The following is an 18941-nucleotide window of genomic DNA, read 5'->3' as shown; positions in this document are numbered from 1 at the left end:
ATAAAAAAGGAAATAGAATGAATTATTTTAATTATTTCAATTCTGCTTAACTATTTAAGTGCACTTCTAGCAACTTGAGTGGTGGTAATGCTTTGTAATTTTCTGCTGTGTTCCATCTGATTGTATTTTTTAGTTTGCTTTTTTATTAGCAGTTGTGTGAAGGTTGTGTTTCTGCATTTTTCTGCACTTCTAGTTCCACAAGTAAATTATTTGTAAAAGCTATCTGTTTGTATTTTAAACACTGCTGGGCCAAAATCTTACACTTTAATTCACAGTTGTGGCAGTACTGTGTACTACTATTAGATTTCTGCTTTAATCATGTATTACTGATTTTTCCATAAACAGTGTTACTGGTAAATTTCTATAGAGTCTGGTGCATTAAACTGTAATATAAGTTCAATAGTGAGAGAACTGTCTTTGCCCCTGTTTGTACTTCAGGGTTTTTATATTCTGATTATCATTTACCTGCTTGCATTTTGTGCCTGGCCCATCCCCCACTGACACATTAAGTAAAAGTTTCTGAAGAGATCCAGTATTGTCTGTATTTGATTGCTAGCTTCTATAGCTAGCATGGTTGTTCTATGAAAATTTCCCAACCCTTTTACTCTTCTGCTGTTGTTGTTTTATAAGGCTGTATCTCTGCCCTCCACCACTTATGAAAATCTGATTTCCAAAGTCCATCCATCTCCTGCTTCATTGCTATTGACTGCTGTACAAAAGCTTTTTATGTATTCCCCTCACCCACTGTTTTCTCGGGATCCATGATACTGAATTCCCACTCAAGAAACCAGTATATTTCCTGAATAAATCTGATGTACTACATACTGTCTCCTGCTCATTTTTGCGGAATTCAGCAAAGCTTGTAGCCCTAGCTTGCATTCCAGAAGTGTTTTATTTGTATCTTATGCCATCCAGACAAACTTAAGTACCATTGATTGCTAACTTGCACTTACGTTATTTTGAGTGATCGCTTTTGTTTCCTGCTTTTATGTGTGCATTTCACTGAATTATTTTGGAAAAAAATTGCTCTTCCTCTCACTGTTAATATCTTCAAATTACCTTCAGCAAGAAATTTCCTTTTTTCTTGAAATATTTTTATTACATTTTTTTGAAAGAGAAATGATTACAAAAAGATAAACTTTAAAATATTATACAATAAAGAAATATGATGAATTGTAGTTTCAAAGAACAAACAAAATTATAACTATTTACAATATGTACAACAAGGTAGTAAATTAAATAAGACAATTTCTAGAAATGAAAGGAAAAAAAAAATAAAACAATTAGGGCCAACACCTTCAATCAAGGATTACTCCTTAATTTGCTTGGATACATTCTTCTCTCTTTTACTTTAATTTCTTTAATTGCAGCATAATTTAGGGGAGTAAGAAAGTCTTCAAATGTAGATTATGAAGAAGATTTGCAGTTCCTTGTAACAGTTTCTCTGGCCACAACAATTATAATCAAGTTAAATAAGAAAAAAACTTTATTTTGTTTATCTATTTCTAGAATATTAAAAAAATATTTTGTTAATATGAAGTATCATTCCATAATGCTTTAAAATTCTTGAAATTTTATCCATAAAAATTTTTACCAAAAAACAATACAAAAACATATGTGACCTTCTTCTTCTTCTTTTGGCTTTTCCCGGTTAGGGGTTGCCACAGCTGATCATCTGTCCGCTCATGATTGGCAGTGGAGTTTTACGGTGTCGAATTGCCAGCCCGGCACCCAACATTCCACAGAAGACACATGCACACACACACACACACACACACACACACACACACACACACACACACACACACACACACACACACACACACTCACACCTAGGGCCAATTTAGAGTGTCCAATCCACCTACTGCATGTCTTTAGCTGTAATTTGTTTATTACTATAAATACTAATGAATTATTTACAACTCATTTTTTACATAATTTCAAACTAAGCTTTCTTTGTCATCTAATACTACTTTAATTGAAATTTCCAAATAAATACTAACTCTGAAATTATTGATAAAGATCATGAATTTAATAAATTAATCTCAAAAAATATATGAAATGCTAGCCAAAGTTTATTTGAATTTAGATTAGAAGTTTTGGAACATTTTTTCAGAAAAATATTCTATAGTTTTTACTGATCAAAATAAAACTCAACTCCTTTTCTCTATTAAAAATACATCTTGGACCCTTTATTGGAATGTATTTGTCCATTGAACATGTGGGAGAAAGAATGAATATGTCAGAAAAACAGACAGTCCGTTGAACATGTGGGAGAAACAGGCAAATGTAGGTTTTGTAAAACAAAATTGGAAACTGTTACACACCTCGTTGCTGGTTATGACATACTAATGGCAGAAGGGCTTTATACGGAAAGGCATAATAATGCGGCAAGACTGTTGCACTGGGGATTGTGCAAGCATTATGGTGCTGAAGTGGCATACAAACACTGGAAATATGAGCCACAAAGTATCATAACAAATGATGGTCTATGTCACATGGGAACATCCTTTACCAACAATTGAAAAGATAGATGCTAGAAAACCAGATATAGTGGTCCAGGAAAAGAAGACTAAAGTAGCACTGATCATTGAAATCACCACATCCAGTGACTACAGTGTCCTGTGTACAGAAAAAGAGAGAGGGAGACACAAAGTCATAAAATATCAGGATTTGCAGGTGGAAACAAGAGCCATGTGGAAGAAAGTAACCCAGATACTTCCAATAGTAGTAGGCGCAACAGGTCTTATAAAAAAAGTCTACAATCATGTTTATATATGTTACCAATACATGTAGCTCTGTATGAATTGCAGTAGGAGCCATTACTGCGCGCATTGGGAGTGCTGTGAAGAGCACTTCTGGCTGACATCAATGAGTGAAACAATACTAATTTCATGAACTTTAATAATACTTTGACTTAAGAATGAGGTTTATTCCTGTCATGGTATTAGAAACCCAAAAGATTTGGAAGAATTAAAAAAAGAGAGTATATTTACTTGTAAATATTTGCTTAGAACATTTACAACTCCTGCAAGAATTGCTAAAATGAGAAAAGAAAATCTTTTCAGAAAAGGATTTCCAGCTCATTGTTTAAGTGGTTTGTGTTAGTATTGAACTTGAGGGGTTCTTCTACTGTGTTGTTTACATCAGGAGGAATGGGTTTATTCATATTGTGGCAGGTGGTGGTTGCCTTTTCTGTTTCAGTTGGGAAATACAAAAAGGACTCAGTGTAATCATTATATTGGACAGAGGGCTCATTATTTAGTTTTCATTTTTTTCTGTGCTGCTTTAAATTTTTGCATGTTTGCATGGATTAGCACTGCCCTGTATAGCAGCAAGCACCTAGAAAGGAAAATTTCTCTGCAGAATGGTCCATAAAACTGTAACCAGTAAAGCAGCAATATAGTGCAAATACCTTGTACGCCAGCAAGTGTAGAGGAGCTACCTGTGTCTTGAGTGGCAATACCTACAGATTTATTAAAAGTAGTAGACTTTAGTATTGTTTATCTGTCCCATTAAAGCACCATTATTAGTCTGCAGACACAAAGTACACAATAACTGTCTAACCCAAATACACCATCCCCTTGTAGCTCACAAATCAAAGGACTGGACAGTATGAATATGCAATTTCCAAACTTCTTTGAAGCCAGCTTGGTGGATATGGGCATCTTGGTACAATGTAGCAATTGTCTCATGTTTACTGACAACCACTTAATCCGCAAAGAATCAGGCACAGTATGCAAGAATTGTACTTACACAATGACAATGGATACTAAAATATCATGTACAAGTCCACATCAGGTTGTCAAACCACACACACAGCACCAGTCTTACAAAACACATAACATGCACACATAAAGTACCATGCTGAGGCACTTAAAAAAATCTTACCAAACAACACAGAGCACCTAGGCCACCCGCTGTCAAAGCAATGCCTCAGCAAACCCAGAGGCACTCAGAAAAAAAAAAAAAACATCTAACACCACACATACTGCCATTCTCAGTAGAACCCCAAACACTAAGCTCCTAAGGCAAACACACACACTTCCCTCTCATTATATGGGACTCCATTGTAAGTTATACTGATGTCTCCCTATCCAGGCTGATCAAGGAGAAGAGAATTGTTAGTTGCTTTTCCGGAGCCAGGCTCTGGCAACTCATGGGTGCACTCAAGTCATTATGCCGCAGGTACCACTATGATTCCATAATACTCCATATAGGTGTAAATGACCTGAGATGCACTTCCCTGGACTATATGAAGAGAGAGACATTATGGAGCTTTCCGACTATGTGTCTCAGGCTGGTATGGGCCTGGCATTGAGCAGCGTACTGCCATCACCAAGGATGATGCCACAATATGAGCAAAAAAATATATATATATATTGATTTCAACACCTGTCTTTCTGGGGTCATTCTAAGGGGATCCAATATTTGTCATCTTGGAAGGACATGGTCAACAGACTGCATTACTTTCAAACGTATGGCCTGTACCTTTTACCACTATGTATTTGAATACTTACTAAGACTTTATCTGTTCCCACAGTGCCTTTTTTAGGCAATGCTAAATTGATAAACCTACTGACATAGCAAAATCAACTCAAAAGAACCTCAGAGTGGTACTGCTCAATGACAGAACCTAATAAAAAAAACTACACTCCCTTCAAGTCCTCCCGCAGTCACGAATATAGACATCTTTACAGTTACCAAGACAGTATTTAAAGTGATCGGGAGTACTCCAGCAATGCAAGGTTTCAGTGCCTTCCACACTTTTAGACCAGTAGCTGCACAGACAAGGGCTAAAGGTGGAGGTGTCAATATTCATCAATAGGCATACTTCTGGGGTGGTCACACAGGATGATGTCCTGGAGATCTTCCAGATACAGATCACCATAGATAAAATTCCATACCATATCCTAGACAGCAATAGGTCATCCTCCATGTCCTAAGATGCTCACAATGTGTACTTGGACCTACTGGAAACACTTACCATGCAGCCTGACAGCCTACTCATGGGAGAGTTTAATTACCCCTGTATCGATTGGGAAGCCTACACTGTTTCAAATCTACAGGGATAGAAATTTCTGAACTTTATAAATACACACTCTTTTGACCAAACAGTGAATATGCCCACTAGAGACTCCAACATACTGGACTTCGTGCTCAAAAATATGGAAGAACACCACACTTCATGTCTCTTCCTCCCTGATAAGGTCTGATCTTAAAGCTGTCTCCTTCAGAAGTCAAAATCAACTCTGTAATCACATTAAAACCAGTAACAGTTTGAAAATATTCCAAGGCAAATTACCTGTTATTAAGTGATGGTGTGTCAAAATTCAATTACCCTTCAAACCCCAAGAATACACCAGCATATGCTGAATTGCTCTCAAAATCTCTGTGCAGTCATGTCAATGGCTGCATAGAGGTTGCTGAACCTACAAGACTTAAGGCCAGAACTAGCCACAGAAGGAAACTGCCCTGTTGGCATCCCATATTAATCAAGATATACAATAAAAGGAAATAAAATATAGCAAAAATCAGAAGTGTAATTCCGATAAAGATAAACATTCCCTCATCAAAGTAAATAGCAATTAGAAGGGATAATTAGGCCAAGCAAAGACAACTTTGAGGTTAAGTTAGCCTCCCAAGTGAAAGATGATCTTAAGGCCTTCTACAGCTATGTCAGAAACCTGAAGTGTAGCAGACAGCAATGTATTGAACTGGTGATTAATGATGACACATTCGCTGAGCCTGGTGATATAGTGAACCTGTTAGAGAACAAATTAATTTCCAACTTTACTACACTCTTACCCCCAACAATACCCCCGGTTATACTACATACACATTACACAAGAAATGGGGATAGTAGGGGTAGTGATGATGGAAGATCAAACACAGGGGGAGAAACTGGGAATGGTAGGCACTAGTGAAGAGGAAGAAGGTAACACAGATTGAGAAATGTGGATGCGAGGGGGTAGTGAGGATGGAGGAGGTAACACGGAGGGAAAAATGGGGATAGGAGGAGGTAGTGATGATGGTGGAGGTAACACAGAGGGAGAAATGGGGATGGGAGGTAGTATTGAGGAGGGAGGAGGTAACACAGAGGGAGAAATGGGACGGGATGAGGTAGTAAAGAAGGAGTAGGTAACATAGAGGGAGAATTGGGAATGGGAGAGCTGGTGAAGAGGAAGAAGATAACATGGAGGGAGAAATGGGCATCAGAGGTGGAATGAAGACAGAGCAGGTAACATAGAATTAGAAATGGGATGGGAGGGGGTAGTGAAGATGGTGGAGGTAACACAGAGGGAGAAATACTGATGAGCGAGTGTAGTGAACATGGAGGAGGTAACAGAGAGGGAGAAATGGAGACAGGAAAGGGTAATAAGAGGGAGAAGGTAACACAGAGGACGAAATGTAGATGGGATGGGGTAGTCATGAGGAAGGAGGTAATGAATATGGAGAAATGTGGACTGGAGAAGGTCGTGAAGATGGAGGTAAAACAGAGTGAGAAATGGGGATGGGAGGGTAGTGGAGGTAACATGGAGGGACAAATAGAAATGGGATGGGTAGTGAAGATGGAGGAGGTAAAATAGAGATAGAGAAATGGGGATGGGGTTGTGAAAAGGAAGGAGATAAGATAGCAGGAAAATGGGAATAGGGCAGGTAACAAAGAGGGAGGAGGTAACACAGGGAAAAATGGGAATGGAAGGGGTAGTGAAGAAGGCAGAGGTGACACAGAGGGCAAAATGTAGATGGGAGAAGCTAAAGAAGGTGGAACATATAATACAGAGGGAGAAATGGGGATGGCAGGGGTAGTGAAGAGGGTGGAGGTAACATATAGGGATACATCAGGATGGGAGGAGTGGTGAAGAGGGAGGGGAAAGTAGCATGAGATGTGGGTGCAGAGATTATAGAGTGGCTGGGAAAATGGAGTATAAATGAAATGACAGTGAGGTGGGTTTCAATGATAGTAGGATAGAAAACCGCAGCAAAAACTAATGTAGTGAGGTGAATGCAGAACAGAACAGCACCATGTTTCTGTAGAGATAATCTGTGAGTTTCCAGCATAGAAAAATCAGAATCAATTTTAGTAGAGCTGTAACAGCAATAGTAAGGGAAAGATTTAAATCACAGACCCGCGGGGGTAGATATGGATTTCAAAGAGATACTTTCCCAATTTATTTCTGGAAAAAACAATCACCTATAATCCTTCAAAATAGATCTAAAGACTCAGCTAATAGAGTCTTGGATCTGCCTTTCTCCTCCCTGGATAGATAATATTTATTTAAACCCAACTTAAATCCTGCCACCACTTCATTTCTTATGTCTGCTTTTGATTTTCAGAACTTACAAAACTTGAATATGTCCCCTTTCGTTCCCAACTGCCATTATCTGTGTTCACATGTATCAGTTTCGACTGTTATTCTACATTTACAATTTTTTTTCTTTTTCTCTCTAACTCCTTTCATTTTTCAGTAGAACAAAAGAAAATGATCCTTCTTTTCTACTTCAAATTTATATTGCTCAGACAATCTCTCTTCCATCTATTATTGTATACTATTTTGTATCTTAACCAATTATATGCATCTCTTGCAGGAAAAGTTTTAAATTCTCAATTGCTCTCTGCTTTTTTCAACTTAATTTTTGCATGTTTGTTGTTAGTGGTTGCCACAGTGATTGTCTGCATACCATATTCTTGTTGTATCCATATCTGCATCTAATTTGTACATATTTTATGTTACATGTGTTAAATTTTTATATAATCTTTTGTTTTAATGGAGTGTTTTCCCTGGGCCACCCCTGAAAAGGGATCTTGTACCCAGTTAGACTTTCCTGGTAATTAAAAGCAATAAATAAATAAAATCAGTCAGATGCTTACTGGCAATACAAAACATGTTCTGCTTAGTTCAGTATAACAATTATGAGGAAAATAAATGCCATCAGAATAAATAAGTGGAATGCTATTAATCAAACCATCCATTAACAACATGAAGGAATAAAAAAATATATATGATTCAGTACAAAAAAGCACATTTCTTGAATAATATGACAATAGAGAAAGAAGAATAACAGGAAAGAAAGAACCTAATTTGTGGGATAACAAACAGATGGCTCAACCAATCACAGCAGGGAATACGACTAAACTGGTGCTGTGGTTACTGTCAACCCACAGTACATAAACTGTAGACAAAAATTGTTTTAGAAGATAAACAAAATAATAGGTATAGGGAAATTACAGATGGAGAAAGAAGTTAACAGAATGTCAAGGAAGAGCAAAGGTGAAAGAAAAGAAAAGAAAAAATGTAAGTATATATTGGAACACACAGTAAAGGCCTTAAATGGTGAGAAATGAAAATAACAAACACAAGGTGACAAATATTGATGGTAGCGCTGCAGCAAGGAGAGGCAGCACATGTATTTGAGTAAAACAAATATAAAGTGTAAAGCTGTGGGGGGGGTCAAAACAAGCACAGCATGCAAATTAGGGAAGGTATTTACAGAATGGAATACACAAAGAACGTGAACAGCTAGTGCAGCATCTTCATGCTTTTGTGTGACAGTTACTGAGTACTCAGGTTAGAAAGGTAGGAATCACTTGTAGTAGGGGGTCTGCTTCAAGTGGCTGCATGCTACTAGCTCATGACACACTTGCTCAATAGCACTTGCTAATTGAAAAGTGTCGCAACTCCCACTAGCCCAACATTAGTTAATTACCTAGCCCTTCCAGCACCAGAACCTATTTAACTGCATAGCTGTGCTAGTACTCCAACTCTAACCCAAAAACTTCCATCCAGTTCCTAAACCCAACCATATCACACCCTCCCTATACCACTTTTCATTCCTTTCTTACTTCACCTCTTATTTTCCTACTGTCAGCGTACCAACCTACATCACAGCTGTTTTTCAATAGTTTATATTCTGCAATGAATCCTCCTTTTATGTTTTACCTTATATTTTATTTATTGACATTTGATTACTGGGAAATTCTGACTGGGTAGGATCCCATTTTCAGTGGAAGCTTAGGGAGAAAAAGTATTATAAACACATTTTAATAACAATAATTTTACAATCTTCAAAAATAATATAAAAAAATCTACACTTCAAATAATTATACCAAATTAGACATAATATGAAAACATTGGTTAAGAGTTGATACAAGTTAATATTTATAGAAATTTTAGTCATTTTATAGAGCAATTACAGGTAAGTTAGTGTAGTACAAACAGGAATTTCAATATGAAGTGAGAGAGAAAGCAAGCTTATAGTATATTTAGAGAGAAAGCCAGGGGAGAAAAATTGATAGAAGTAAGGAAGTGTGAAATAGGAAGAGTAAGGAGGTGTAAAGTATGAATAGGTACTTGTTCACATTTAGGAATATAGTTTATTCGGGTCTATATTAAATCAACAAACACGTAAATGTTCGAATCTGTAAAGGTCAACTGTTATAGATCGAACATTTACGTGTTCGAAAACCTTAAAAAAAAAACAAAGTAATAAATACATAAACCAAAGGGTGTAGGCAGGGGAGCAAGCCCCCCTGCACCCCCCACATAGGGGGGCTGCACCCCCCCACACCTCCCTACTTAAATATACCAACTCCAAGATCGCGCTACAGTGTAGTGAAGGGGAAATTTCCCATTTCCGCACTGTAGTGCACTGATGTGCGATCTCGGAGTTGTTATATTTAAGTAGCGGGGGTGTGGGGGGTGCAGGGGGCTTGCCCCCCTGCTAAAACCCTTTTCTTAATTTTTGTTTTTTTTATTTTGTTTTTATTACATTTTCAAACATTTGAATGTTTGATCTCTAAAGACTGACCTTTAGAGATTTGAACATTTAAATGTTCGTTGAGGTAATATAGACCCATTTATTCTAGTGTTGATCAAGAACCAAGCCACATTTTGGCTAGGAAGTCATTCAGAAAGGTTTTGAAGGATGGAAAGGAGGGTATTGACCTGATGGATACAGATAAGGAGTTTCTGGCCTTAGCAACATGGTATAAGTACAGCTAATGCCCAGCAGATTTGATAGATTTGTGGACAGACAGGAGTCTGAAATTAGATAGTAAAAGGAAGTACTTTCTGCACATTGCACCCCATATTCTTAAAAAATGGCTGCTATACTTATAGCAATCTTCTTTCACACATCTATAATCTATCACTTAACCTCAAGCACTTTCCACAAAGCCTTTAAACATGCATCATACCACTCCCCAAAAATAACATAGTCCCCCAAAAAAGACTTCAGACTAGTTTCAAATATGTGCCACTAGTAAAAATATTTGAAACACAGATCTACAAGCAAATATTTGATCATATAAACAAGTATGGCCTTCTGTATGTTGCCCAAAGTGGCTTCAGAAAAGCTTTTAGTCCCAATACCTCCTCCCTATACAGTGCCACATACACTATCTACAATAACATGAATGAATCTAAACTAACAATAGGGCTCTTCATGGATGTGACTAGGGCATATCAACCTGTGAACCATAACCTCCTCCTCTTCAAACTCAGTCGATTTAATTTCCATATATTGTACCAATAATAGGATTGATAGAAAACTACCTGCATAATAGATCATACTGGTAGTTTTCTATTGATCCTGTTGATAGAAGACTACCTGCATGATAAAGCATTCCAAGAATATCCTAACAGACTCATTTATGGTATCCTTAATACATGGTTTCCCAAAGGTTCCATTCTTGGTTTACTGGTATTCTCTCACTCTTTATTTAGAAAATCTCTGCAGACATCAAACACCTAAATCTTATCATGTATGCTGATGACACCTTTGCCCTAGAATCCAGTCACAACCTACATGCTCAGAAGCACAAACTTCAAACCACTTTCACAAAATTATGTACTTGAAACCACAAAATAAATTACTCATTGAGGCCCTAACATCCAGCACTATGACTTTAAAAAAAAAAAAAAAAAAAAACTTTGGAAAAAATTCCATCTTGTACACAGCTGACCACAATGGCAATGTTCTTCCACTGGCCTTTGAGCAAAGTATCTAGGACTTACCAGAGACACCAAACATTCCGTCAGCAAACATTTACCCAACTCAAACTATGCTATAAAATCTCCGGTCTATTTACTATAACAACCAAGAAAGCCTTAGCCAAAAATGTATTAATACCCAAACTAGGATACAAGACTTCCCTTAATAACATCCTGCTCTAATACGAATTCTCAAAAAAACACAAATAATAGTCAACAAAATATGTAGATTCCTTCTCTTTGATGACCAAAGAATGCACAAATACCACTTACTGGAACACTGCGAATGGCTAATAACAGTGAAAGGGCAATATTTATTTTTTCTGTCTACTTTCCAGAATTCTCAGTCAAGGAGATTTCCCACCATTGAGGTCAAAACTACAAACCAGACAACAAACTTACTCCCCGATGATGGTTATAATTCCATATCCCTAGTTAGACCTGCTTTCAAAACCACTGCTGATGAAAGCACCTTCTTGAAATTGGTACTAGCAGTATGACAACATCTGACATCTAAAACCAGTCATTAATTCACAGCAGACCATTTCAAAAAGAAGCATCTTGCTCCTACTACAAAGAAAAAGAGTATAAGAATGTATGAAATCATGCAGGTAGGAAACTAAACCAAGGTGAACAGCTATCATAGTAAATTAAAGTCTCTACTAAAGTACATTCACATAAAGGTATACCATCCTCTCTCCATCTGCTATCATATGTTGTAAAATACTTCCTACATGCAAATATTGCAAATATCATGTGCAAAATGGTTTCAGGTTCTTTCATGTTCTGTTTGTATAGTTTGTGCTGAAATTGTCAACTTTTGAGAATATTAATGTTTACATATCAGTAAAAGTTTTGGAACTTCATATAATTGGAATATGTTTTTTTTACAATCAAATATTTTATTGAATATCTTGATATTTGTTCCAATGTTCTGTTCTGCACATTTACTATAATCGTTGCTTATGGACCCGGGTTGTGGCTGAAAATTAGCTTAGGACCAGCCAAAGTTTCTGGCAATCAAATGTAATAAATAGCAGTAAACATCCCCTTTAGCAATAAATGGAAGTCTAAGGGAGACATTTTTCTGCAGTCAATGGAAATAAAGGCAGAGCAATTTCCTTTACAAGAAAGGCAGACAACTTTGTTGAATTTGCGCATATTTATTTGACAGTAAATAATTTCTATTCAAAGTATGAGTTAACAGTTTCAGAAATATTATGATCAGTTTCTTGCTTGTCTCTGTGTTATGATAACATGCTTAGTTTCCAAATATGTTATTTTAGGTTCCAAAATCTGTGTGCAGTGAAGCCTGCCTTTCTGGATACAGAAGAGTTATACGACAGGGAGAGCCGCCATGTTGTTTTGATTGCATTCCTTGTTCTGACAATGAGATTTCAAATAAGAGTGGTATGTGACATTATATTAAATAATTATCTGATAATACAATAACTGTATTTAATATATTACATTGCAGGAGTCATCGTGTAACACAAGTATTTAGATTTTCCTCGACTAGTATCAATCTTTTTGGTATGAATCTAGGGATATCTGAGTTCTCCAGCTTCAATCACCTCATCACTGAAAAATGGTCTCAATTTTTCTTGAATATCTCACTGCTATGTATCGACCCCTATACCTGATCATCCTTTGGGACAGGTTTTCACAGAGCAGAGGGCAGGACATATTGCAGCTCTGACTAAAACTCAGGTGATAAGATTCAAGTAACAACCTGGTACAGAGAAATTAGCTATGGGACACAGAACTGATCAGATAGTGACCAACTTTCCAGCCCTGAAGGAGGGAATCAGGCTGCTTGTAGGAGAAGAGTCATTTGGCAGATAATAGACAACCGCTCCTAAATTTCCCAAACTCTTGCTGAGCTTGTTTGAGGGCAGCTCATTTTATGATACCACCGTGGGTTTTGAAATATCAGTGAGTCAGCTACTTGTACATCCAGCCTTCAAGGCTAGTGAGGACAGTGTGATCAAATAAATAAATAAAGCCTCACCTGCTTCTGATGTCTAACACTTTCTACTCAAATTTTGCACCACCCTTAGCAATAAGGGTGCTTACCAAAAGTTCAACTTCAATTTAAAAACAGCACCTCCAAATGTGTTGATGTGAGATACTGTGCCAGGCAGGAAGAAACAAATATAAGAAGACACAGTGGGAAGGAGGTTAAAAAGGTGGGATGAAAAACATATTCAGTATTATTTTGTATAAATGATTGGGATGGGCTTTCTACCTATTTTGAAATTCAGAATACACATAAATTCTGCTTGCAAAACAATGAATGTTCACATCCTTTATTGAGTTTCTTTCACCAAGTAAGTGAACTGGTTTATCTTTGACCTATTTTGTCCATGATCTGGTCCATATTCTGGACCGTAAGGAGACAGGTATTGGAACTATTTACATGCAAACATTTCAGATAGTCTCCCCTGTGCTCCATATTCAACATATTACAATATATTTTTATATATATTTAATCATGTGGAAGCAAGTGACTTCTAGTATTTAAGATTTCATTCATTTATAAGTAACTATATCAGCCTTTCTTAAAAGCTCAGTAAGGGCTGTTTCCATGTGGGTGCATTTAATTATGTTCTTTTCTACAGTCTCTGTTTCAGGTTTGATATCAGGTTCTCATATCCTTGCTATAATAGATAGCATTATAAATTGCGTTATAGCTCAATTCACTTTTCTTGTACGATATGTTTATATATTGTATATTATTAATATATTATATATTAAATGTTTATTTTTTATTACTTTTTAAATTGTTCACATTTATGTGAAATATGTTTATGTTTCTAAATGTTTATAGCCTAGATGACCATTTTTAAACTGATTATAGATATGCTTTTGTATATGTCGTTAAACAAGGACTACACGTATTACTCCATGTAGTTGAACAAATGATTTTATTGGTTATTTTTAGTTTAAAGGTAAGGCGTTGCATTTCTTGTGTGTCTGATGAAGCAGCTTGATGTGCTGCAAAAGCGCTTACCATTCAAATGAATTATTTTTTATCTGCTGCCTGCTGTGGTTTGGTTCATCCTCTTTTGTTTTTGGTTTATTCTTGTTCAGTTGTTAGTTGAACCAATTATCTACACCACATTCTTGTTCTTCTGTATGTGTATATATATATATATATATATATATATATATATATATATATATATATATATATATATACATGCATATTTCTTTATTTGACATTTGTTGACCGGGTTGGTCCATCTGGGCCGAGGCCCTTTTTCAGTGGAGACCCGAGGAGAAAAGCTCCAGAGTTACAAAATACATACAAGTTACAAGAATAAAAACATTTGCTAATACACACAAAAAAAAATACCTAACAATATAAAACAAGTACACAATGATAATACTGATTGCAAATTATATACATTGCTGGCTAGCTATGTATATAAGGCAGGTAGTCCAGGAGAGTTTGAATTTAAAGTAGAGAGAGAGGAAGCTAGTAAGGAGTGATTGGGTAGCAGTGAAGGAGAGATAAGAGTGCAACAGTAGTAGTGTATATATACACACACACACACACATACACACACACACACACACACACACACACACACACACACACACACACATATATATATACACACACACACACACACACACACACACACACACACACACACACACACACACACACACACTCACACACATATATATATATATATATATATATATATACACACACACACACACACACACACACATATATATATATATATATATATATATATATATATATATATACATACACACACACACACACACACACACACACATATATATATATATATATATACACACACACACACACACACACACACACACACACACACACACACACACACACACATATATATATATATATATATATATATATATATATATATATATACACACACACACACACACACACACATATATATATATATATATATATATATATATATATATATATATATACACACACACACACACACACACACACACACACACACATATATATATATATATATATATATATATATATTTTTTTTTTTTCTGTCATGGCAGAATGCTGGTGGCCTTTTAAGTTCCACATTCTGATCCTTGAACACCTATCAGACATTATGGATCTTTCATTCCTCTGACAAAGTCATCCCTCATCATTTCAGTTTCCCCTGATTACTGCTTTTCAAACACAATGTAAAAGAAGCTGAAGCACTTTATAAGCACTTACATGAGTGCATGGATCGTGCAATCCCTAACAGAACCAAGATGCTATCCTCCAAAAAAAAGGAAGCCAGTCTTGTGGTCCCCTGCCATAAACAAAGTCTACAACAGAAGAAAGAAACTGTTGCAAAAAAGAGTAAAATCCCATGATTGGAGAAACTCCCTGGTCAGCTTCAGTAAGAAGCTGAGATCCCTCCTAAAATCCTCCAAAGCTAGTTATGAAAATAAAATCGCCAGCAACTCTAAAGGCAACCACAAAGCATTCTATAGCTATGTCAAGAATCTCAATGGCAACACTCAGATCTGCTCTGAGTTACAGCACAATGGCACTAAATATACAGAACCAACGGATATTGCCAACATCCTGGCAGATAGGTTCAGTGCTAACTTTACCCCTCTGTCATCTCCTAAAGGGCCCATCTCTATACCAGAAGAATGCAAAGTTCCTGTAATCATGGCTGCACAGGTAAAAAACACACTATACAAAGACAAGAACACAGCATCCATGGAACCTGACGACATTCCAGGCTGTATTCTACATGGACTACAGAATGAAATGGCACCACACCTAAGTACCATGTTCAATCATAGCCTCACCTCAGGCTATGTGCCCACTGAATGGCGCACAGTGACAGTTATCCCAATCCACAAAGAGGGAGCCACCACAAACCCCAGAAACTACCGCCCCATTAGCCTAACAAGCCTGGTCTGCAAGGCTATGTAGCGTATCATCATGGAAGTTATAAACAATGACATTGGTAGTCTCCAAACTCAGGACCCCACCCAGTTCGGGTTTGTAAAAGGCAGATCATGTCTCCTAAACCTGATAGACTTCTTTGAAGCAGTCACCAAAGCCGTCAATGCCAAAACGTGCATTGTCATTCCTTTTGGTAAAAACTCGGTACCCATGAACTACCACATAGGTGGTAGTCTACTTAACACCGAAAGTGTGATAAGAGACCTTGGGACACAGGTGGACAGTAGTCTCTCCTTTGATAATCAGATCACCACAGTAGTCAGGAAATCCTTCTGTGTGGCACACCTCATCACAAAAGGTTTCTCATCCAGGAAAAATGAGGTAATTGTTCCCCTCTACTCATCACTCATTAGACCCATTATAGAGTACAATGCCCCTTTTGGTATGTACCTCACAAGACATCTACAACAACTGGAAAGGCCACAGAAATACCTGACAAAGAGGATTACAGGCCTCAAAGAGATGCCCTATGCAGACCGTCTCAAAAAACTGCAGCTTTACTCCGTTGCATATCGCCTACTCAGAGGCGATCTCTGCCTAACACGCAAAGCTATGTCAAACCCAGAGCTTTTAGACATGCTCCACTTAAAGAAATCCCAATCCCTACAAGCTACATGCTCTAGGGACCTAAACCTCACCACCACAATAAACAGAACATGCTGGAGGGATAGATTCCTGTTCCAGAGACTTCCCACATTGTGGAACAAACTACCTATCTATATCAAACAAAGCTCCTCATTAGCACTGTTCAAGAAAAATCTTGATGATTGGATGGGAGATAGGAAATTCACCCCGAGGATCACTTCTGTGGCTCTGCTCGACAGTGGCACAGGAAAATAATTTTCTTGGGTGGCGAAAGCCAGGGTACCTTTGGCTAGGCTTATATAGGCCCTAGGGCCAATAGCCTAGTACCTACTTATGAACCTATGAACCTATGAATATGAAGTTTAAGTTCTTCAAGAAGGCATCTCTCAAGTTTCTCTCTTTTATATTATTTTGCATAATCGTCTTATGCTTGATCAGAGATTTCAATTAAGAATCTTTTCAGTCTAAGTTATAGTGTAAATTGCAAAACCTTTAAAGACGTTTAATTTCTTTGTCATGCTTAAGTTATGAACAGTTTCATTTTGTCACTGATTGTTATCTCAGGTTCATTTTAGTTTTCTGTTTAGTATTATACTTATTTACTTTCTCATAATTGTATATTTGCTGTGGTGTGTTAATAAGAAGAAACCTAGAATATTGACATCTTTTCCTGTCTGGATGTTGTTGCATTACACAATATTATTCTGTTTTTACAATTCTGTAGGTAACTGCATAATGTGTCCGGGGGATCACTGGCCAAATACAGCAAAAAACATCTGCAATCCAAAATATATAGATTTCCTTTCATATGAAGATCCCCTGGGTATATCAATTGCAACACTTACTGGTTTCTTATCACTAATGCCAGTTGTTGTGTTTTTTATCTTCGTAAAACACCATAACACTCCAGTTGTCAAGGCAAATAACCGTGAAGTCAGCTACTTTCTATTGTTATCATTAGAGTTGTGTTTGTTAACTGCTCTGATATTTATTGGTTCTCCAAAGAACGAGACTTGCATTTTCAGGCAACCAGCTTTCGGCATATTCTTTTCCATTTGTATCTCCTCAGTACTGGCAAAAACCATAACTGTCATCATTGTCTTTCATGCCACAAAACCAGGAAGCAGTTTGAAGAAGTGGGTTGGATCAAAGATGTCATTTTTTATTATCATTTGTTGTTCTCTGTTTCAGTGTTGTATATGTGTTGTATGGCTGTCACTTTATCCACCCTTCTTAGAGTCTGACAACAAATATCCTGAGAAGACAGTCATTCAGTGTAATGAAGGCTCAATATTCATGTTCTATTTGCTGCTGGCATATTTAGGTATATTAGCAACTGTTTGTCTTATAATTGCCTTTCTAGCCAGGAATCTACCGGATAGTTTCAATGAGACCAAATTTATCACATTTAGCATGATTGTTTTTGTAAGCGTTTGGTTGTCATTCATACCGGCCTATGTCAGCACAAAAGGGAAATACATGGTTGCTGTGGAGATTTTTGCCATCCTGTCATCCAGTGCTGGATTATTACTAAGTATTTTTTCACCCAAATGTTACATAATTTTAATTAGACCAGACATGAACAGGAGAGAACACATTACAAGACAACAGAGCAATGCTTATAACTCGTAAAGTAAGAGAAATTAACAGTCTGGGATAGGATGCCATAGATAAAACTATACTGCCTTGTTTTAGTTACAGAAAAAATGTAACAGGTTCTAACCGTTTTTAGTTCAACTATAGATAGAAAATGTAACATGTTAACCTTTGAACTCTTCCATCCACTTTTACTTACATTGTAAATCAGCTACATAACGTATGTATCATTGAATGTCTCAGTTATATTTGTTTGCTGTTCATCTTTCATGCATTTTCTTCTGCGCTGCCATGATTATTGTCTGCACGGTTTATATTTTATACTCTTACTGTTTTACTGAACACTGAATCTGACCAATGCAGTAGCATAAACTGCTGTGAAGTCAAATAAAAGAAAACTTCCTTGAATCTGCTACAACAGAGGTTAGTTGGAATTCTGTCTGGGCTTTCTTATACCTAGCTTAACCATCAGCAATAACATAAATGTAAGCAATAGACAATATACAGAAAGAGTTCTATCCCATCCTTCAGTTTGTTCTAAGCTTTACTAAAGCTACTTTTTCTCTAAGGCATAGGCTCAGACACTCCATTGTAATGAAAAGTCATTGATCCTACCTCTATGCCAAAATTACTTTGGACCTCCCTAGACTGAAAATCATATCCTGAGACAAAAACATGCTTATACACAGATATATGCAGACACAGATACACACACAGAGAGACACATATACCAGACATACACACAAATATAGTTTACT

At 36.8% G+C, this 18941-nt stretch overlaps 1 protein-coding gene across 1 annotated transcript in view; it reads left to right on the top strand.

Moving 5' to 3' along the window:
- LOC122815779 (vomeronasal type-2 receptor 26-like) overlaps nt 1-18219 on the top strand; it is a 22556-nt gene extending 4337 nt beyond the window's left edge. Inside the window, exons 2-4 of the mRNA XM_044088559.1 lie at nt 12284-12407; nt 12716-12721; nt 17312-18219. Of these exons, the coding sequence (XP_043944494.1) occupies nt 12284-12407; nt 12716-12721; nt 17312-18219 (1038 nt within the window). The remainder of the gene's footprint in view (nt 1-12283; nt 12408-12715; nt 12722-17311) is intronic.
- Nucleotides 18220-18941: the final 722 nt, after the last annotated feature.

This window comes from Protopterus annectens, chromosome 1.part1 (assembly GCF_019279795.1).
Source record: "Protopterus annectens isolate FY-2018-M chromosome 1.part1, PAN1.0, whole genome shotgun sequence".
NCBI lineage: Eukaryota > Metazoa > Chordata > Ceratodontiformes > Protopteridae > Protopterus > Protopterus annectens.
Note: the sequence above shows the minus strand (reverse complement) of the source record. Positions and strands in the feature narration are given on the sequence as shown.